Genomic DNA, 22,179 nt, shown 5'->3' with positions numbered 1-22,179 from the left:
AAGATCTGACTCAATTAGGAAAAGGCTGATTTGTAGAGAAATCACAGGAATGTATCCTCTCCTCACTGGATTTTGCTTTTTAGGGAGTGGTGGCGGCTGCATTCCTTTTGCTCCACCTTCCTCATGTCATTTGCATATAGTGGGTTGCAAAATATGCACTATATTTCCTTTCTAGACTCTTTTTCATTTTTCGATGGATGTTATTAGCACCTTCTGATCTTTTTGCAAGTATAAAAACTGTGTGATTTTTATTTTCAGTGAAAACCGAACCACCTGAGATTTCCCATGTGAAACCGGTTTTGGGTGTCAAACGAATGGTTCAAATAAAATGGACAAGACCTGTATTGGCATCTGTTTCATCTACTTTAAAATACATGCTTCGATTCAGAACAGCAAATAGTGCCCACTGGGTAAGTTATGCCTTTAGAATGTTTCTATTAGAAGGCCCAAAGAAGAAAACTATTGACAACTTTTGTTGACCTGGAATCATTATTTTTCAATTTTCCACATTGAAAATAGAAGATAGGTAATAGTGAATACTTTCCTTCCCAGTTTCCCATTTGGGCTTTTTAGATTGGAAAAGTGTTTTACTATAGGCATCTTGCATTCAGAGCAGAGAATGGAAAATTTACTTTGGTATTCTAACCTGGTTTGTTTATCTGTGTCAGCTGTCAGAGATTTTATGGTCTGGCCATTTCCTTTTTTATTTTTCCAATTGTATATGAAATTGTGATGTATAACACATATTCAGAAAAGTGAACAAAACTTAAATATTGCATTAAATGAATTATTAAGTCAGCACTCATGTAGAAACCACCAAGGTCAAAAATGGCATGCCAAAGCCCACTGCCTATTACCCCTTTCCTAATGACAACACCCTTTTGCCCTTAGATCTGTTACCCTGATTTTCATCATAAAGATTTATATGCTTTTTATTATGGTTTTACCATTTAAATGTGCATCCCTGAAGATCATAGTTTGGACATTATGTGGAATCCATACATTTTGTCTGTTTTTCATGATTGGCTTCCATCTCTCAATATGGTACTCCTAAGATTCACTCATGTTATATAATGCTGAAGTTAATGCATTTTTATTTCTGTGTAGTATTCCATTGTATGAAAACAATGGAATCATGGCTTTAATTTGCATTTACCTGTCTTTTAGTGAGGCTGCATACCTTTTCATGTGTTTATTAGCTATTTTTAGTCCTTCTTTGTGAAGTGTTGATTTTACACTTTTTTTTCTATTGGATGATCTGTCTGATTTTTTAATTGACTTTTAGCAGTTCCTATGTGTTTGATTTATGAGTCTTTTATTTGTTGGGTGTGTTGCAGACATCTCTCACTATGTGGCTTGACTTTTCACCATCATGGTGACTTTAGCTGAACAGAAATTCTTAATTTTAATACCATCAAATTTTATCAATCTTTTCCTTTATAGTTAACATCTTTTGTATCTTAAGAAACCTTTTCTTACCTCAGAGTTCAGAAGATATTCTCATATTCCCATCATGCAGTCCGAAATGATATCAATTTTGTTTTTTTGGTAACCGCTTACATTATTAAGTTTTAATCAGCTCTCAGCCAGTTAAATCAGTTAAATCTTTCAGACTTTTTTCCTCACACAATATTTGTTAGTAAAACACATCTCCATTATCTTATAACTTGTTGGTTTTTAACCTAAGTGTGGGCATTTTATTTATTCCTATTGAATTTCCCCATGTTGGTCTTATCCATCATTTCAGCCTATTTAGAATCTTTATTCAACCACCCTAAACTTGTAATTAACTTTCTAACTTTTCAATAAAATTTGTTAACTTTGCTTCTAACTTCTTAATATGTTCATATTTGGTAATACTTCTTTATCTAATCATTAATAAAAATGGCACCTGGATCAGAGCCCTGTGGTAAATGAGTAGAGACCATCCAGAGAATCAACCTCTCCTTTCTTCTTTGAGGGTGGCCATTTACTCGGCCTTCTTTGAATATATACCCAATTACCACCACAGTCATTCAGCTTGCTTTTTCATCTTGTCCAGCAGGCTATCACTAGACTTTTTTCTTCACTGAAACCCATAGATACTTTGTCTGTTGCATCCTCTCCTCGTCTAGAGCTCTTTTAGGAAAGAAAATTGTTTAAGTTTCATTTGTCTTACATTTAGGACAAGAGAAATAATGATGTCCCCCTCCTCTAAGCTTCTGGACCATTCTCCTAGAAGATGACTATACGTAACATAAGACTTACCTACTTGTAGTTTTCTAGAACCCAGAAGGGCCCCTAGGAAGTTAGTTCCCAGCAGAACATAAGCTCATCTCTGTCACACCACATGTGATGGCCTCAGTGAACCTGAGGAACTTCTGAGGTGACCTACAAGTACTAGCAACCCTTGATTTCTTCTGTTTGTCTGTGCCCAGAGTCCTGTGGCTGCTGGTATAGGATTCAACAGGACAAGTAAACTAGAATCTGTGTCCTTCTAGCAAATTACTAAACACTAAGTGAGGACAGCAAGTATAAACTACCCCAACTTCCAGCATCCTGTGTCCGCCTATTTGACCTGCACCTGTACTCATCTTTGCCTCTTTCCTTCCTGTGTCTGAGGCAAGAGGTCTTTCCTTCTGCTCTCCTGGAGGAAGTGGGAAGGAAAGTGGAATGTGCAGCTGGTATTTCTGACCTTTGAAACAATCAAGTCTACTTAGTTCTAAACCCAGCTACACCAACCCAGCCTTCTCTGGATGATTCCCATTATCTATGGAAAAAGGTCCCAAGCCTTAACTCTCCAAGACCTGCCGCTTATTGACCCCTCCATGTTCATCTTTCATCTTGCTTCTCTAGTAATTCTGAATTGCTAGTTTCTTTTACGTAGTTTTACTATGCTGTATTTCAGCCTAGAATGCCCTCCGCTTTTGTACCTCTACTCCTGCTCCCAAACCTTGCTAAATCCACTCATCTCTTAGAACTTAGGTCTGACACATTTCCCTCGGAGAGCCTGTACTAGGTGCTCCTCCTCTGTCATTGCACTTAATGTTCAACACAGTTATTTAAAGTCATCTATCCTTGCATTAGACTGTAAGTTCCTCAAACACAGAGACCTTGGTTTTCATCCTTGTTTTCCCATTGCTTGGCACATGTGCTCAGTGAATGTTTAAGTAAATTAAACCATATAGAAACTAATTCTAAAATCCTAATGTATCCATATGGCAAAAATCATATTTGTGTGATGCTCTATGGTTTACAGAATGCTTTCCTATGTCCTAAACTTTTTAATCCTTGCAAATATTCTGTAAATGAGGATCACTATTCTTATTTTTACAGATTAGGAAATTTCAGTGTAGAAAGCTTAAATCATCTGTCCAGGATCACAAGGTTTATAATTTGTAGACCCAAACCTGCATTTTCTGATTTCAAGTTCAGTCATGTGACCATAGTTTAACAACTCCAAACCACCTTCCTGTGGCCTTAAAGGATTTCCACCTATAGAAAATGGAACCACATGAACACTCTACAGAAGGATCTCAATACTGTTTTTTTTGTATCATTAATGTACAATTACATGAGCAACATGGTTACTAGGCTCCCCCTATTATCAAGTCCCCACCACATACCCCATTACAGTCACTGTCCATCAGCGTAGTAAGATGCTGTAGAGTCACTACTTGTCTTCTCTGTGATATACTGCCTTCCCTGTGTCCCCCCGACTACATTATGTGTGCTAATCGTAATGCCCCTTTTCCCCCCTTCTCCCTCCCTTCCCACCCATCCTCCCTAGTCCCTTTCCCTTTGGTAACTGCTAGTCCATTCTTGGGTTCTGTGAGTCTGCTGCTGTTTTGTTCCTTCAGTTTTTTCTTTGTTCTTATACTCCACAGATGAGTGAAATCATTTGGTACTTGTCTTTCTCTGCCTGGCTTATTTCACTGAGTATAATACCCTCTAGCTCTCAATACAGTTTTAAGTTTGATAGAGAATTTGGACTAAACCTCTAACTCATCTTCTATGACATAAACACTTTGGGTGAGCTAGAATTTGGCACAAAGTATAGATTGTTAGAAATACACCTGATGAAGTTAATTAGTGTTTTGGTAGGAGTCCATTGCCTGTGTTGAGTTGGGGAAGGTTTAGATTTAGCTTGTGTATGGAGGATCAATTGATTCTGGCCTCTGTGAGGGCCAAAGGCACCTTGCCTAGACAAGAAGCCTGAGTAAAAGAAGACTTCCAGGCACACTGAAAGACTGAGCAGCTTTTTCTTTCCTTTGAGGCTAGGGTTGAGAGCAGGCTTGCACAGCTATGGTAGGCAGAGCTTTCTGAGCATGAACTTGAGGAGCCTCAGCAAGCAGGCCAAGCAAGTGCTGAGGATAGTAGCAAGGCAGGAGGAAAAATGCAAAAGATTTCTTAAGAATATCAGTAATTTTTTAATGTATATTTTATGGATTAATATTGTTTTTATTTCATAATGTTAGGAGAAGGTTGGTCTTCTCTTAAAGGTTTTATTCTGGTTCCAACTGGGACCCATAACTAAGGTAAGTTGGGGAGGCTACTTTCTCTCAGAGATGATGGATTTTCTCAAATTATGTTCCCCAAACCTTGTTCTGTCACTGCAGCATGTCCAAGGAGGGCACTTAGGGAACCTGGAGTTCAGCAGTGAATTGGTCTCACCCTGGATCCTACTTTGTTGCTCCGACATCATCACTAGGCTGGGAGTTCAGGACTCTCCCTCTGTAGCTGGGATGCTCAGTTTTTAGCTACAGACACACATTCATTTTGCCTGATTTCCTTTAGGGCTTATAACTGTGTACTTATTTTCATAGTTGTTATCTATATATAAGAATTATCAGGACTTCCTTCTATCACAAGGTTCTGTGGAACTAGTGTGCATACTCACAAAATGGGCATGCCTGTTTGTGCAGTTTGGCTTTATTAATCAACTCAATGTAAGTTCATATAAACCAACTGCTAAAAGTCCATATTGTAGTGACAATGACCATGCTCAGAAAGAAATAGCTGAATATTGAGTCTCTCTTGGAGAGTTGGGTCCAAAAGGAAATTTGAGGTAATTTATAGTCACTTAACTTCTCTGGCTCTGGACCTTGACATGAGGTTGAATGGAATGCTGCTAAGGTCTCTGTTGCATACTCACAAAATGGGCATGCCTGTTTGTGCAGTTTGGCTTTATTGCTCTGTTGCCTACTGTTCTGTGAGACCTTAGCCATTGGGGTCACCTCTAGACTTTAAACTGAGGCCCAGGTTGCCCTAGGTCCCAGGACTTTTACTTGCATCTTCCAGAACAGCAAGATTCTGCTCACTCATATCCAGCCCAGAGGCAGAAATCTCTGCCCCACAAGCTTAGAAACAGGAAATGGGATTGGTGGGGAAGGTGGTTCATTGGGTGACTCACAGCTATTTAGGTATAAATAATCCCCAGGCACGCATGGAGGTTTATATATGAAAATTACATATTTTAAAATGTAAGATATAATGCTGCTAGTTCTAAAAAGGTAAGAGAGGGTTGGGGAGGAAATAAGAAGAGTGAAAAGATAACATGTGGTCTCCCATCCAGCTCAGGGTTGTCTCTGTCTTTTAGATGGAAGTCAACTTCACCGAGGAAGATATCAACAGAGATGAAACATACAACCTCACAGGGCTGTTGGCTTTTACAGAATATGTTGTAGCTCTGCGATGTGTGGGTGAGGAGTCGATGTTCTGGAGTGGCTGGAGCCAAGAAAAAATGGGAACAACTGAGGAAGAAGGCAAGCTGCTCCTTTATAATTCCTTTTCTGGCTGCTCTGGTTTAGAGTGGCCTGAGCCTAGCAAAGTGCTATACTTGGAAATCATGGGATCCTACAATCCCATAGCCTGGAGAGCCTGTGCATTTCCTTTCCACAGGGCACCCAAGGCACCCACCTGACCCCCGGGGTAAGCCTCTGATGGTGGTAATTACATTAGCAGCTTTTTTGCCCCAAAGGCAAAAGATCACATCCTTAATACTCTTACAATTCTTATACTATATATGAAGTGATGTAATATTATTTAATGCTTTCCTGTGATAAACTAAAGATACATATTGTAAACTCTGGAGCTACTACAAAAGAAATAAGTAAAGGTATAACCAATGAGAAAAGAAAGGTCACATTTTTAATGACAGTGGGGGAAGGAAAGAGAAAGGTACTTACCATGAGTCAGGTGTGGTAACTAAGAACAGTACTTCTAGTCTGTGGGCTTGGCTGAAATCCCAGCCTGGCTCTGGAGTGATTTGGGGCAAGATAACTAATCTCTAAGCCTCCGTTTTCTCACTATATATTCCCCTTTTCCATAAAGGAATATAATTTGTAAAATTGAGTTAATAATAGTACCTACTTTTTAGTGTTATTTTAAAAAGAAATAAAAAAGTTTATTTAGCCCATTGTAAACATTCAATAAATGTCAGATTTCCTATTCTTATTATTAATCTTCCTAAGAGCCCTTTAAGATATGTAGAATTCCCCCCATTTTGAGGTTAGGGAGTTGAATTTCAGAGATGTTAATAAATTGCTCAGGGTCACTTAGGAGGTGTTATATTCTCTAATCAAGAACTTTGCCCAGGGCCTGAACCAAGTAGATGGTCAATAAACGTTTGATGACTGTGTTAGTTTACCATGGCTGCTCTAACAAACTACCCTACATTTAGTGGCTTAAAGCAACAGTTTTTCTCTTAGAGTTCTGGAAGTCAGAAGTCCAAAATAAGTTTCACAGGACTAAAGTCAGTGTCAGCAGGGTTGTCTCCTTTTGGAGACTCTGAAGGGAGAATATGTTTTCTTGCCTTTCCAGCTTTTAGTGGCCTCCTATATTCTTTGGTTTGTGGCCCCTTCCTCCATCTACAAAACATGTCACTCCTTTCTCTGCTTCCATCATCACGTCACCTTTCTCTCCTCTTCTGTGTCAGATCTCTACTTCACTTCTTTAATGACCTTTGTAATAACATTTAAAGCCCACCTAGACAAGGCAGGGTAATCTCCCCGTCTCAAGATCCTAACACAATCACATCTGCAAAATACCTTTGGCCATATAAGGTAACATTTAAGGTTCCAGGGATTAGGACTTAGATTGTTGAGGCCCATTTTGCAGCCTAACACAATGAATGAATGAATGAATGAATGAATGAATGAATAATTAGGTGAATGCTTGGTAATGTCCATACATTTGAAATATGGAAAAGAAATGCAAAAATGCTGGCCCTTCTAATCTTCTATAGTTTTAACCTTATTTGTTTGTAAGACACCTGGTTTTAGAACATGAATTTTCCCCCACCTAACCCCAAACATGATTTCAGGCCCTTCTTAGTCAGTCTTATAGCCAAGTCCCACACTGTTCTTATGCAACATCTGGGGTCAACCTCTGTGCTCTCCGGTGCATGTGATAATTTATTCCTCTGGATCCTGGTTGAGTTTTCCCCATGAGACCAAGTTGGTACTAACAAATGTTTGGTACATTTGCCCATATGGTTAGATGTCTGGAAGCAATCAGGTGCTTTCTAAATTTTGTATTCCCCACTGGATGTTCATGCATAGTCTGGAATACTCCTTGGTGGATATGGTTACACAATAAGGATTCATGTAGCACCTGGGAATTGGTTAAATGGACTCTGAAGGCTTTTCTCACCCTAAGATTCTTTCTTCTGTGCCATTCAGGCATCCAGTCTTCTATGTCATGCTGTAGCAATAGAGAAAAAGATTATAGAAAATCCCAAATCTTATGTGTCTAAGTGCTTAGAACAGTGCCTTACAAATGGTAAGGGCTATATAAATTTTAAATAGATAAAAATACATGCATGGTTAAAGCAAAACTAGTCGATGTAAACTTTTGATTAGAATTACATATACTATTTGGAAACACGTTTACATTCTACAGACATTATTTCAAAGTGTCCAATGAACACAGATGTAATATTTACGAATATCAAACAGCATATCAATTGCACAGTAAAATATGGCCCAGGGGCTATAATCCATTGGTGTAATCTGTTGCTGTGTCTGTATTTTAGCTGGGCCCTCCCTTTTAAAATATCAGAACAAAACATGTGCAATACCTTTGAGCAATTCGTCCTCTCCCTTTGCTACACCTTTCAGCAGGCAGCCTTGGAAACCAAGTTCCGCCTCGGTTATGATCTTGCTTTCCTCCCTGTAGCTGGCAGTCTTCTCTCCAGGGTGAGGAGAAGCCATTATGGCTCCATGTCTTCTGTTAGCTCATTGCAGCCTAGCCTCTCTCTCATGTCAGTTTCGTCCACTTGTTTTGCTGCCAGAAACAAGATTTTTCATTTCAGCTGGTTTGTTATTTCAACTAGCTTGGCTAAGATTAATTAACAAAACACTGCATCTTGGTGTTCTTTGTGTCCTTTGCTAATTAAATCAACTTTCATCAGAGTTACTACTAGAGAACTTGTACTTTTGTTTTTCTTTAGTATTTTTTCTAGGATTCCAGAAGTTGATGAAAATATTCGTACCCCACAGCACATCCTAATTTCTCCCTTTCCAGTTAAAAAAATTATTTGTTTCCCTGTTTCACAATGAAATGCCAGTTGTTTAATACACACTACCTCAAACCTTTCTAATTGAAAATTTCTATTCTAAATTGAATGTGAAGCACTACTTGTATTCTTTTGTATTTCAACATATTGATTATTAGGGTAATTTACTCACACTTAAGCATTAACATCTACTACATGATGCAGATATAACTGTATTCAAATCCTGGCTTTATTACTTAAAAGTTCATGTGTTGGGCAATTGCTTTACTTCTCTGTGCTTCAAAAATGGAGATAAGAATATTGAAGTTCCTAATTATAGGGCTGTGGAGATTAAATGAGGTAATTGATATAAAATGCTTAGTACAGGACACTTGCTAAGTTTAGTTTTTCTTATTGTTGATCTCCAGCAAAGGCACCCATATGTGTCTGAGGTGTCTGACTGCGGTTTCTGTGGGCATTCCCAGATTTTAATACAAACAACATAGCATCAAATTTTTGCTATATCAGTCCAAACCATCGATGACTTGTAGATATTGATGTATTTGGAAAAATTAAATTTTGTTCTTTCACAGATACAGAATTATTACTTTTCCCCTTTGTTGAAACTGCAAATCCATTATTAACTCATGGTTAATGGAAAATTGGCTGTAACAATAGTAGAAGTTTTACATGCTAGTCAGGCGGTGGTTTTGCTAAAAGCTTCATTGTGGGAAGTCTATACCAATGGTCCCTGACTTATGATGGTGCAAAAGCTATACAAAGTTATACAAAGAAACTGTGTTTTGAATTTTGGCCTTTTCCTAGACTCCAGCTGCATGGTATGATCCTCTTGTGTGACGTGGGCAGCTGCACCATCATGAGGGAAAACAACCAATAACAATTATCAGCAGTGGTCCCCGTAGAGCCATTCTGTGTTTCAATTTCGTTACCGTACTCAATAAATTACATGAGATATTCAACACTATTATAAAATAGGCTTTCTGTTGGATGATTTTGCCCAACTGTAGACTATAATGTAATTGTTCTAAGCACATTTAATTTATGATGTTCAGTAGATCACGTGTTAAACACATTTTTGACTTACAGTATTTTGCACTTACAGCGGGTTTTTTGGGACATAATCCCACCATAAATAGAGGAAGATCTGTTTTGGGAAGACTCTTTCTCTTTGAGCAAATCTGCAGATAATAGTGGCCTCAGCAAAAGAAGAAAATGCCTGATTAAATTCACTCTATCACCATCTGCTAAATGACTGCCTATGGTACATTTAAGGAGAATTTTACTCATATTCTGATCATGTGACTAGAATGATTATTAATAATCAGTTTAGTTTTTGCCTCGATCCTTCAGATGAATTTTGGGGACTGAACTGTAATGAACACTTTGCCTTTAGATTTCATTCTCTATTATTCTCCATATTATCATCCCTAAGTCTGACTTCCAGACTGGAACAGTAACTGGAACAGAGAGGCTCTGCAGGTCAGAGATGGAGTGAGAGTGCTTCCCTTTCTGTGGGTCACCTTGGAAGTTCTAGGGACCTTCTGCTAAGGCTGTCTTCTGGGAGGAACTCTGTCTTACTCACATCTCATTGGATTGTAAACAGGTTGAAACCAACCTGTTGCTCCTTGTCTGAGAAAGCTGAGTACTGGCTGTCCTGTCTTCTGATTCAGTAAAGATATCTGGGAATTAGAAAGCTCCTGGCAGAGCTTATAAGACAATATCATAATGGAAACTGATGAAGTCACACGTAAAGGCTAGACAGTTCCAATTTCCTTATATGCAACTTAGATGGAATAACAATAGATCTCACTGGAAGACTTGGGGCCTGATAATTAGACTGTGTTATTCACACTTTGGCCTCTGCAAGAAGAAATGTGACTCTCCATTATGACAAGACAGGTTATTGGCTTAATTATCCTTTGGTATATTTTTCTATACTGTGAAGCTGTCTTTAGTTGGAGCTCAGTAATTTCACTTTAAGATACTCAATCATATAAAGTTTAAAAGATCTCTGAAAATCTCTCAGCGCTAAAACAGTTTAGATAGTGGTTTTTTAGATAGTGGTTTGAGTAGCTGAACCCATTCTTTGCCACCTAATTGCATTATCTTCATCCATGTGGTTTCCTCGAGAAAAGATTCAGAGATATCGACTGCAGCTTCCATTAGAGATGTTTTCTCACTTCTGTAAATTACGTCACTCTTCTCACGGACAAGTCTTCAGAACTCTCAGCTTTCCTCTCTGGCTACGGAGTGTGAGTCATCCTTTAATCAGAAACTCAGCCTTGGAAATTATACTTGTATGGTTAGATCTTCAGAAAGAAACACACTTGAACTATATTATCTTAGATTATGTGGTTCACTGGAGAAATGCATGAATCAGGTCTGACATTATGCCCTTGCATTTTATAGAAGACAACAATGAGAAATGTGCACATGCTATCTTTCTGTAGTTTTCTCAGCTGTGATTGCAGAGATTAACTTTAATGTTATGTTGTCTTTTTTGAGAAGATCCACATGATAAATTCCATTTATGAATTCAGTTCCTACAGCCAGAAAATACTTGCTTTTGCATATGGATTTCTATGTTTCCTTTTTATCAGGCCATGAGAAATACGCAATTTAATGTGATTCTTTTTTACTTTTCCTCTTTTCTCTCCTGTTTCCTGGTTGGTTTTCTTTCTCTCTTTGCCCTCGTCCTTTACTGTTTATTCCCCGTTCCCCTCCTTTTCTGTCCTTTTTCTTACCTTCTCCTCTCAAATCCTCCTCCCTTCTCTTTGTCTCTGCATAGAGACCTAGTAAAGATTATTTCTCTGCTGCTTTCTTCCTTAATTCTTTCTTATATTTTATAACATTGTAAGTATGCAGTTTCATCCTTTTTGGGAGTAGTCATCTGTAGATTGATCCCTCGCTCTATCTCTGCATCTATTTATCTATCACTTTATCAGTTACCCATGGCATTCTCAGCTTTATGCAGATGTTATGTCTTAACAGATGAAGATGTAATGGTTCAGCCCAGATTTGAGTGATGAATTATATTACGATAGGGTCTATTGTACTTTTCTTTGACCTTACATTAAGTCATCAAATCCAAGAGCAGTTTTATTTTTTACCTTTGGTTGATTGTAATCTTTTGGCCACAAAATGACGCCCTCATAGGTGGTCACAGTGCTGCCATCCCTTTGCTCTCCACCTTGCTTCTCCTGACTTTTTCAAGCAAATCCTCCCAATTGCATTTCCTAACAAGCAGACCAGCTAATTTCATCGTCTCTTGCTGTGCCTCCCTTGTGTCTGAACTGAGCACCTCACTCTTGTTCCTTCCAGCTCCGCACGGCCTGGATCTGTGGAGAGTCCTGAGACCAGCTGAGGCAGATGGAAAAAGGCCAGTGCAGCTGTTATGGAAGGTAACCCTCATTCTGGGATTTACTTTTTTAAACCCACATCCAAGAACTGTGATTCTTGAACTTTTACCTCCTGAATTTCCTTTCTTAGAGACTTTATGATGTCCCAAATCTCACAATGGTTTCCCAGCTAAAAAAGAAAACCTCTTATAGGCTACCTTGTGGATGGCCTGAATGTACATTACAGACCCTGAACACCTCTTTGATCTGAAACATTAACATTTGGGACAGGTACAAAAGTACAAGTGCTGGAGGCACCTTGACCTTTTAGAGAAAATCACCCCTGGATAAGAGCACTGATGTGGGGTCGGCTCACTAGAGTGTACTCAGATCATGGCAAACATATATGCATATATGCACCAGTGCCCCTTGGAATACTGGGATGGTGGGGTACAGGGGCACCACCAGGGGGCCAACGGTCCGTCTAGGCCGGAGCCCTAGGAGCGAGGAATGAAGGAGAAGGTAAGAGAAAGGACAGAGAAGGAGGGGAGGGGGAATGAACAGGAAAGGACAGGGGCAAAGAGAGAAAGAAAACCAACCAGGAAACAGGAGAGAAAAGATGGGGTCGGGGGGAGAAGAGAGGGAGGAGAGCAGGGAGATGCCAAAACTCTGTACTGTATCTCTAAAATTACCAGGAAATAGCATGTTATCTCATACTTGCTGAAGTCCAGGCCAGTTGAAAATCCTTTTGAAAATGCAGAAATGGCCCTGCTTTGACTAAGGACACTCCGCCCCCAGTTGCTGCAGGGCGAGAGCATCTTGGGCCTCCCTCCCCTCCCTTCCCACCCCCAGGGCCATGGGACACCCTCAGGCTGCAGAGGCAGCTGACCAGGGAGACACAACCAGCAGAGCCGGGAGATCTCTGAGAGTCAGTCCCAGATGGTGCTGGTTTTCTTCTCAGTCATCAAGTGTGGAAACAAACGACCCTGTCAATGCGTTCTGGGGAAAGGAAAGTAAATAATGGCGTATACCCAAATGCCAACCTGTGGAGCAGGCAGGATGGACCTCAGTGCCCTCCGCCCCCTCCGCCTCCCCTGGGGACCGCTCTTCCTTTTTTCCTTAATAGGAGAGTTATCTAAGAACTAGAATTGGTTAATAAGAATGGATTAAAATTAGGTAGTAGTGACATGAATATACTTAAAGCTACTGAATTGTACGATTTAAAAGAGTGAATTTTATGGCATGTGAATTATATTTCAATAAAGCTGTTGTTAAAAAAAGAGGAAGTTGTTTTAACAGCTAAAAGGCACCCATCATTAGGAACATTCTAGCCGACCTTTTTATATTATGGGAGCTGTGGTGGAAATTCCTGAACTGAGAGGGCAATGGGACAAAGTGTCTTGTAAAGTCCTCTCTGACCCTACATTCAGTCATTCTGCTGCATCTATGTGTGTTACCAGTAACAGAAAGTGAGCAACTGGAAAACCCTATAATTTCTGGGAAATACTCAGTATGCTGATCCCTAGGAAAAACATCTGATTAGTGAGCTCAGGTTCATGCAGTTTGGTTTGGAGCCTCTGGGGTCACCTTAGACTTCTTACCAAGGGTTGGAGATGAGTAGGGCAGCCCCGAATGTTTTAGTCTCTTGGCTGGGGCACCGGGGTGCCTGGTCCAGGCCCTGCATGGAGTTGGAGTGGGTGTGGGGGGAGGGGGGGTGGAGATAAAAGGCAAGGGAGGCTTCCAGGCAAGAGATGACCCAGGACCAGAACAGACTTGAGACTGGCTCAGAGGTTTTCTCAGCTTCTTAGTTTACCTTCCTCTGCCCATGTGGAACAGAGAGAAAGATACAGCCAAAAGGAAATGGGGGTGACTTGTTTATGTTGACCTGGGAATTCTCTTAGGTTAGCCTCATGGAATTAGACTTATGTTAAGGGTTGATACCAAGAGATTATTTATCAATGAACTGGAACAAATAGTTGTAAAATTCATATGGAACCACAAAAGACCCCGAATAGCCAAAGCAATCCTGAGAAGGAAGAATAAAGCAGGGGGATCTCATTTCCCAACTTCAAGCTCTATTACAAAGCTACAGTAATCAAGACAATTTGGTATTGGCACAAGAACAGACCCACAGACCAGTGGAACAGAATAGAGAGTCCAGATATTAACCCAAGCATATATGTTCAATTAATATACAATAAAGGAGCCATGGATATACGATGGGGAAATGACAGCCTTTTCAACAGCTGGTGTTGGCAAAACTGGACAGCTACATGTAAGAGAATGAAATTAGATTACTGCCTAACTCCATACACAAAAGTAAACTCGAAGTGGATCAAAGACCTCAATGTAAGTCATGAAACCATAAAACTCTTAGAAGAAAACATAGGCAAAACTCTCTTGAATATAAACATGAACAAATTCTTCATGAACATATCTCCATGGGCAAGGGAAACAAAAGCAAAAATGAACAAGTGGGACAATATCAAACTAAAAACCTACTGTACAGCAGAGGACACTATCAGTAGAACAAAAAGACATCCTATAGTATGGGAGAATATATTCATAAATGACATATCCAATAAGGGGTTGACATCCAAAATATACAAAGAGCTTATGCACCTCAACAAACAAAAAGCAAATAAGCCAATTAAAAAATGGGCAGAGGAACTGAACAGATACTTATCCAAAGAAGAAATTCAGATGGCAAACAGGCACATGAAAAGATGCTTCATATCACTAATCATCAGAGAAATGCAAATTAAAACCACAATGAGATATCACCTCACACCAGTAAGGATGGCCACCATCCAAAAGACAAACAACAACAAATGTTGGTGAGGATTTGGATAAAGGGGAACCTTCCAACACTGCTGGTGGGAATGTAAATTAGTTCAACCATTGTGGAAAGCAGTGTGGAGGTTTCTCAAAAAACTAAAAATAGAAATACCATTTGACCCAGGAATTCCACTCCTAGGAATTTACCCTAAGAATGCAGGAGCCCAGTTTGAAAAAGACATATGCACGCCTATGTTTTTGCAGCACTATTTACAATAGCCAAGAAATGGAAGCAACCTTAGTGTCCATCAGTAGACAAATGGATAAAGAAGATGTGGTAAATATACACAATGGAATATTATTCAGCCGTAAGAATAAAACAAATTCTAACATTTGCAACAACATGGATGGAGCTAGAGGGCATTATGCTCAGTGAAATAAGCCAGACAGAGAAAAACAAGTACCAAATGATTTCACTCATATGTGGAGTATAAGGAAATGAAAAAACTGAAGGAACAAAACAGCAGCAGAATCACAGAACCCAAGAATGGACTAACAGTTACCAAAGGGAAAGGGACTGGGGAGTGAAGGGTCCCCACCAGTAAGATGGCAAACTTCCGGCTTCTCTTCGGGGTCCTCAGTTCCCGCCGGTGCCACCTGAAGCCCAATCACCTCTCGCCCCCCTCCCAATCCCAGCACCTAGCCAACAGCCACCAGCCCCGTAGAAGTGACACCTCAATCAATTCATGCCCCCTCTTATATAACCCAGCACCTTTCCCTAATAAAGCGGAACTCTCCGGTGAATTGCTGCTATGTGTCGCTCCTTTCCTTTCATTGGTGCCGAAACCCGGGAGACGGGACACCCCAACTGGGCCCCGTCTTCCCCTGACACCAGCAGCAGCTTCCCCTCGTCCTCTTTTTCCGGCGCTGGCTCATCACACTCACCACTCCTCTCTGGCCTTTAGGTAAGTTTTCCCCCAGGAGTGGGCCACTCTTCCCCGAGCTATCGCAGTGCCATTGACCGTGATCGTCCGGCAAGGCCCTGACGCTCGGGGATGAGGAGGGAACGCTCCCCGCCTCAGGCCTTGACGGCTGCGGCGGACCCTCAGGCCCCTCCTCCAAAAGCCATAAATCCCCGCCTCAAGCCTTTACGGCTGCGGCAGACGCTCAGGCCCCTCCTCCGACAGTCAAACGCATTCACCATCCCTTCCATCAGTGCTGAAAGTTTTTAAGCAAAATTTCCCCGGGGTGGGCCACTCTTCCCCGAGCTATCGCAGTGCCATTGACCGTGATCGTCCGGCAAGGCCCTGACTCTCGGGGATGAGGAGGGAACTCTCCCCGCCTCAGGCCTTCACGGCTGCGGCGGACCCTCAGGCCCCTCCCCAAACAGCCATAAATCCCCGCCTCAAGCCTTTACGGCTGCGGCGGACACTCAGGCCCCTCCTCCGACAGTCATAAATCCCCGCCTCAGGCCTTCACGGCTGTGGCTGACTCTCAGGCACCCCCCTCCAACAGCCATAAACGAGGTGACTCCTTTGTGGATAAGATTGCTCCCTTTTCCCCCCTCCTCCTTCTGTTCCGTCCGCCGAAAATGCCTAGCGCTAGGTACCTCGAGACTCCGGCACTCTGCCTTCTTAGGGAAGTCTGGGTGACGACCCACACTTTCCAAGAAATTCCGACTCGTATACGAGTTTCCGCAGACCACCAAGGATCATCGGGGACGCCCTTTGTCTCCTTGTGGTCTGCTTCCAGTCCGAGGATCTCCGTTCGTCTTCCCCTGTTTGTCTCCTTCTCTATCCTTTAGCCATGGGAGCCTCCTCATCCCTCCCTGAAAGTTCACCTCTTGAATGCCTGCTTAAGCATCTGGCTACCTTCTCCCTGATGCCTGATATAAAATCAAAACTTCTCCGTAAATATTGCTCCCAAGATTGGCTGACATACCCCCTAGACAATAAAAACCAATGGCCTGCAGGGGGAACTCTTGATCCTAACATCACTCTCGATCTTTTTAACTACTGCCAGCGCCTGAAAAAATGGAAGGAGATTCCCTATATCGAAGCTTTCCGCCTCCTCCTCTCCCCGCCCCCTCCCAAGTTCTCCTAGCCTGCAAGCCGCCGCCCCCGCAGAAGCCTCCCATTCACTCCCTTCCCCTTCTTCTCCTACAACAGCCCTTCTCCCTTCCTCCCCAACCATCTCCTCCCCCATCTCACCTCCTCCACCTTCATTACCTGCAGATTAAGCCTGAGCCTTTCAGCCCCCCTTTAACTAGGTCCCAGGGGCCTCCTCCATCTTTGCCCTCATCACCTGTTTCTCCCGTTAGGGACCGCCTTTGTCTTCTCACATGTTTGTAGAGAGAATGGGAAAGCACCTCCCCCCATGTCTGAACGCAGCATGGGAAAGCACAAGCTAGAGAACAACCGGTGCAGTCCTTAGAAGTTATCTGTCCACAAAAACATATCTTGCCAAGACTCCTCACTCTGAAAATAGGGAGACCTTGAAGATGTGTAGAAACGCCGCCCCTGCTTCTAGCTATGCCCTTCCCCCACTTGCCGATGTGGCAGGAATAGAAAACAACGCATTCCATAAGCAATTAACTGGAGCCCTGCTGTAGCTCAGTAGAGCATGGGACTCTTAATTCAGAGTCATGAGTTCAAGCCCAACTAGAGCGGCAGAAGTAAGCAGCTGGGCTGCTAGCTGGCAACATGTGGATCCGATTCTATCTTTCTTTATTTTCTTTGCCCCCCTTCTGCACTTCAGGACCTGCTCGACTAGGCACGGCTAGACCGCGTCACTCCCCCACAGACTGAGCCAGAACCCTTCAGTCCCCCTCAGACTCAGTCCCGAGAGCCTCCCAAAATTATCGCCCCCCTCCGGGAGGTAGCAGGATCCGAAGGCAGCGTGCGCGTTCGCATCCCTTTCTCCTTAAGAGATTTAGCCCAACTAGAGAAATGCCTAAGTTCCTTTTCCACTGATCCCATGACATACATTAGGGAGTTTCAATACACCCTCCAGTCTTACAGCCTCACACATCATGACATTTTCATGCTCCTGGCCAATACTCTCCTCCCTGAAGAGCGTAGACGAGTTTAGGACTTCGCCCAAATGCAGGCTACTGAAACCCACAGGACTGACCCCACCTATTCCCCTGGCCCCACTGCTGTCCCCGAACAAGACCCACACTGAAATTATAACACCACCATGAGTCTCCGCTCTCGAGATATTTTTGCCTCCTGCTTAATAGCAGGTCTGAAAAAGGGCAGCTTGTAAAGTAGTCAATTTTCAAAAGCTCCAAGACATAATTCAAAAGAGAGATGAAATCCCCTCCGAGTTCTTAGACAGACTCACTCAAGCCCTATTACAGTATACCAGCCTGGACCCAGAAACACCTGAAGGAAGACATGTCCTTATGACATACTTCCTAGCTCAAGGCTACCCCGACATTAAAGCTAAACTCAAAAAGTTAGAACAGGGCCCCGCTACCCCACAGACTGAGATCCTAACAGTGACCTTTAAAGTCTTCCATAAGCGGGAGGAGAAGAAAGAATGCCGTAAACAAAAGACTGATCAGGCCAATTTCCAGATGTTGGCCCAGCTGATAAAACCACAACCTGGGCGCCCCTCTACAAACAAGCCCCCCCAAGAGCTTGTTTCAAGTGCAGAAAAGAGGGACATTGGTCAAGGGCGTGCCCCTCCCCCAGATCTCCTACCACCCCATGCCCCAGATGCCACAAAAAGGGCCACTGGGGGTCTGATTGCCCAACCACCCGAAGGGGAGGCTGGACGAACAACCCCCATCCTAAGCCCGCCGTAGTGGGGCTGGCAGAATAAGATTGATGGAGCCCGGGGGCTTCTCACCCGACCATTTCCATCACCAAACAGGAGCCCAGGGTTACTTTAACAGTAGACGGTCACCCCATCTCCTTCCTCCTAGATACAGGAGCCACCTTGTCAGTCTTGTGAGAATACCGGGGCCCTACCACGCCAGCCATTACTCCTATAGTCCGAGTAGGAGGTAAACAGATTTTCCCATTAAACCCCCCACCCACCCTTTTATGCACAATCCAAGACAATCCCATACCTTTCTCCCACTCCTTCCTGGTTATGCCCCAGTGTCCCATCCCTTTACTAGGACGAGACATCCTTTCCCTCCTCCACGTTTCCATAACTATATCCACTCCCACAGCCCCCAGTACTCCCTTTCTGATGGCCCTCATAGCCGACGACCCCCCTCTACCCAATGAAAGCTCCAGTTCTGCCCTCATACACCCTGTAAATCCCAAAGTTTGGGACATTACAAGCCCCTCCGTGGCCCTATGTCCCCCTGCCTCTATCAAATTATGTGACCCCTCTCAGTATATCTGTCAGGCCCAATACCCCCTAACCACTTCAGCCCTCATAGGCCTCCAACCCATCATTCAAGCAGACCCACTCACTCCCCATTTAATACCCCCATATTAGCTGTTAAAAAAACCAACGGATCTTGCCGCCTTGTCCAAGACCTTCGCCTCATCAACATAGCCATTGTCCCTATCCATCCCTTAGTTCCAAATCCATACAGCCTCAGCATCCCACTTCTCAGTCCTAGATCTCAAAGACCCATTTTTCTATCCCTCTAGACCCCTGCTCCCAAGATTTGTTCATCTTCACCTGGATGGACCCATACACAAGACATTCTAAACAACTCACTTGGTCAGTTTTGCCAGAAAGCTTCCGAGATAGTCCCCATATTTTTAGACAGGTCCTAGCTCAGGACCTCAAACAGTTTCATCATGATCACTCCAAGTACACCTTATAATACATAGACAATCTTCTACTCTGCAGTCTCTCGTGGGAACAGTCTCAACTTGACACTGCCTCCCTACTTAACCTTCTAGCTTCCAGAAGTTACCGAGTATCCCCCGTCAAAGCTCAAATCTCTTCCCCTCCTATCACTTACCTCAGATTCCTTCTATCTCAACAAAGAAAGTCCATTACCTTAGACAGAAAATGGCTCCTCTCTGACCTGCCCATTCCCAAAACCAAGACAAAAATCCTTTCCTTTCTAGGCCCTTTCTAAGCCTAGCTAGATATTTTAGAACATAGATCCCTAACTTCTCCCTGCACCCTGTTGGCAAGACCCCTATACAACCTCAGCAAGAGCCCCCCTAAAAAACCATTATCCTCCTCACCCCGACACTCCTTCATTAAGCTCCGTCAAGCCCTTGTAGAAGCCCCAGCTCTCCATCTTCCTGATTTGTCGAAGCCCTTCTCATTATACATTCATGAGAGGTCCAGTCAAGCTCTAAGAGTCCTAGGCCAATATTATGGCCCAGTAGCTTATATCTCCAAGCAATTAGACCCCACAGTTCAGGGATGGGCCCCCTGCCTACGAGCATTAGCCGCTAGACAGCTCTTGCAGAAAGAAGCTCATAAACTGACATTCAGAGCGCCCCTTACCATTCTGTCCCCACATCACCTAAAAGATCTCTTAACCTACAAAAGTTTACAGACTCTCCCTCCCTCCAGACTCCTGACCTTACTGTCCTCTTTCCTCCAAAATCCTGTTCACCCCCTTTGCCATCCATACCCGAATCATGACTTTTTCCTCCTTTACTGCTCTCTTGCTTTTTTCCTCATTCCTATTGTCTTCCCCACCACCCCAGCCTCCTTTGTATGGCGATTCAAAGTCAGACAGACTTACACACAGCATCAAACAAAAGTTACTGCCCTCATTGTCACACCAGACTGCCCTCTGAAAAGCTGCTCTGAGCCTTTACACCTCCACTTTCCTCCCTCCACTGAAGTGTTCACTAGCAGCTACTTCCTCTATGACCAAAAACAAGCCTATTGCAGGCGATGGCCAGATACCTACAGGAGATGTCCCTACTAGTCTTGCACCATTCACTACATGGGTGACTTCCAGTACCCACAGTATTACTCCTCCAACCGTTTCATGAAATATCCCAATGGCTCATTCTTCTTATCAATCCCAGATCCCTGGGACTCTCGATGGGCTGCCAGAGTCACAGCCTCAGTTTACTACGGGGGGTCCTCGACCCCCCACAGTACCCTTCATATCTCTCGAAAGTATGTTCCCTCTCATTCCCAGATCTCTCAAGTTGCATCAGATAGCAGACATTCCGAAAAAGTCATTATCCAAACTCTTGATAGTGCTTCTTCATCTTCTTATCCCCACCCCTCTTCCCATTTCTCCTACTCTTCATTACAGCTCATTCAGGACACCACCATCTTTCTCAACCACACCCTTAACACAGCCAATTGTTTCTTGTGCGCATCACTACAGCGCCCACTGTTGGCCGCTGTGCCCCTTAATATTTCCAACTACTCCTTCCATGCAGAAAGACAACCCCTCTGCCCCCTGGCAGACATACCCCTATGTGAACCAGAATACGCAGATAATCTCACCATCCACCATTGTGTAGGCCCAACTCCACCCCCTTCCAGCGCACTTCACTGCCTCTCTATCTACACCCCTACCTCCGGCTCTAAGACTTTTATGCAACCGGGACACTTCTTTTAGTGTAATAGCAGTCTTTTCAACTCACTGCCTCTCAACTCCGATACACCCTGCATTCTCGTCACCCTAATCCCACAGTTAACACTTTACAGCATGGCAGAATTCCTTGAGCTCCAACCTCCCTTGCCCTCACGCACAAAAAGAGCTGCTTTCCTTCCCATCATGGTCAGTAGCTCTTTGATCACCTCAGCCATTGGGGCAGGGTTTTCGGGAGAAGCCTTGGGTCACTCTCTATAGGCAGTTAGAGATCTCAACGCCAAACATGAGGGAGCCCTGACATCCACTGCCGATTCTCTAACCTCTCTCCAAAGACAGGTCACTTCGCTAGCTAAAGTCACCCTTCAAAACCGGCGGGCCCTAGATCTGCTTACAGCCGAGAAGGGCGGCCCCTGTGTCTTCCTCTGGGAAGAGTGCTGCTATTACATCAACGAATCTGGCATTGTAGAAACTGACATTACCAAACTCACCGACCTTGCCTCCAGTCTCCACTCTGCTTCCAATTCCAACCCATTCTCGTCAATACTAACAAACCTGCTCCTCACCTGGCTCTGGCCCATTGCAGGCCCCATAATAATCATTCTTCTCGCCTGTCTCTTCTTACCCTGTATAATAAAGTTCATCAAATCCCAAGTCAGAAAAATCTCTAATCAAGCTTTCAACCAGCTTTTACTCAGGAACTACCAGCTTCTGGCCACAGAAGATCCCTCACCCTCACGTGACCTCCTCACCACACGCTGAGATGGACCCCTCTCTCCACTGGAAACTGTTCCTGGAAACAATAGCCGCAGACGCCTGGCTCCTGACACCCATATCCTCTTGGCCAACCTATGGTTACAGGGAACCTTCATTGATTTCCAACCTGAAGAAGTCCACATCTACTCGTCCTTACTGTGGGGAGTCCTATCAACCCTTTCCTCCCAATCATCAAGCCCTCACTCCCTTCTCCGCCCCTGTTCAGCAGGAAGCAGCCAGAGAGAAAGCAACGTCCACAAACCCATAGAGGAGAAAGGGGGGAATGAAGGGTCCCCACCAGTAAGATGGCAAACTTC

At 43.3% G+C, this 22,179-nt stretch overlaps 1 protein-coding gene across 10 annotated transcripts in view; it reads left to right on the top strand.

The window, feature by feature from the left end:
- Positions 1-22,179, top strand: part of IL31RA (interleukin 31 receptor A) — a 96,867-nt gene that overhangs the window by 39,282 nt on the left and 35,406 nt on the right. For all 10 annotated transcript variants that reach the window (XM_073236201.1, XM_073236202.1, XM_037022339.2 and 7 more), the window contains 3 exons: positions 259-410; positions 5,579-5,744; positions 11,819-11,898. In XM_073236201.1, coding sequence (XP_073092302.1) covers positions 259-410; positions 5,579-5,744; positions 11,819-11,898 — 398 coding nt within the window. The remainder of the gene's footprint in view (positions 1-258; positions 411-5,578; positions 5,745-11,818; positions 11,899-22,179) is intronic.

The sequence above is a fragment of the Manis javanica genome, chromosome 1, assembly GCF_040802235.1.
Source record: "Manis javanica isolate MJ-LG chromosome 1, MJ_LKY, whole genome shotgun sequence".
Classification (NCBI taxonomy): domain Eukaryota; kingdom Metazoa; phylum Chordata; class Mammalia; order Pholidota; family Manidae; genus Manis; species Manis javanica.
Note: the sequence above shows the minus strand (reverse complement) of the source record. Positions and strands in the feature narration are given on the sequence as shown.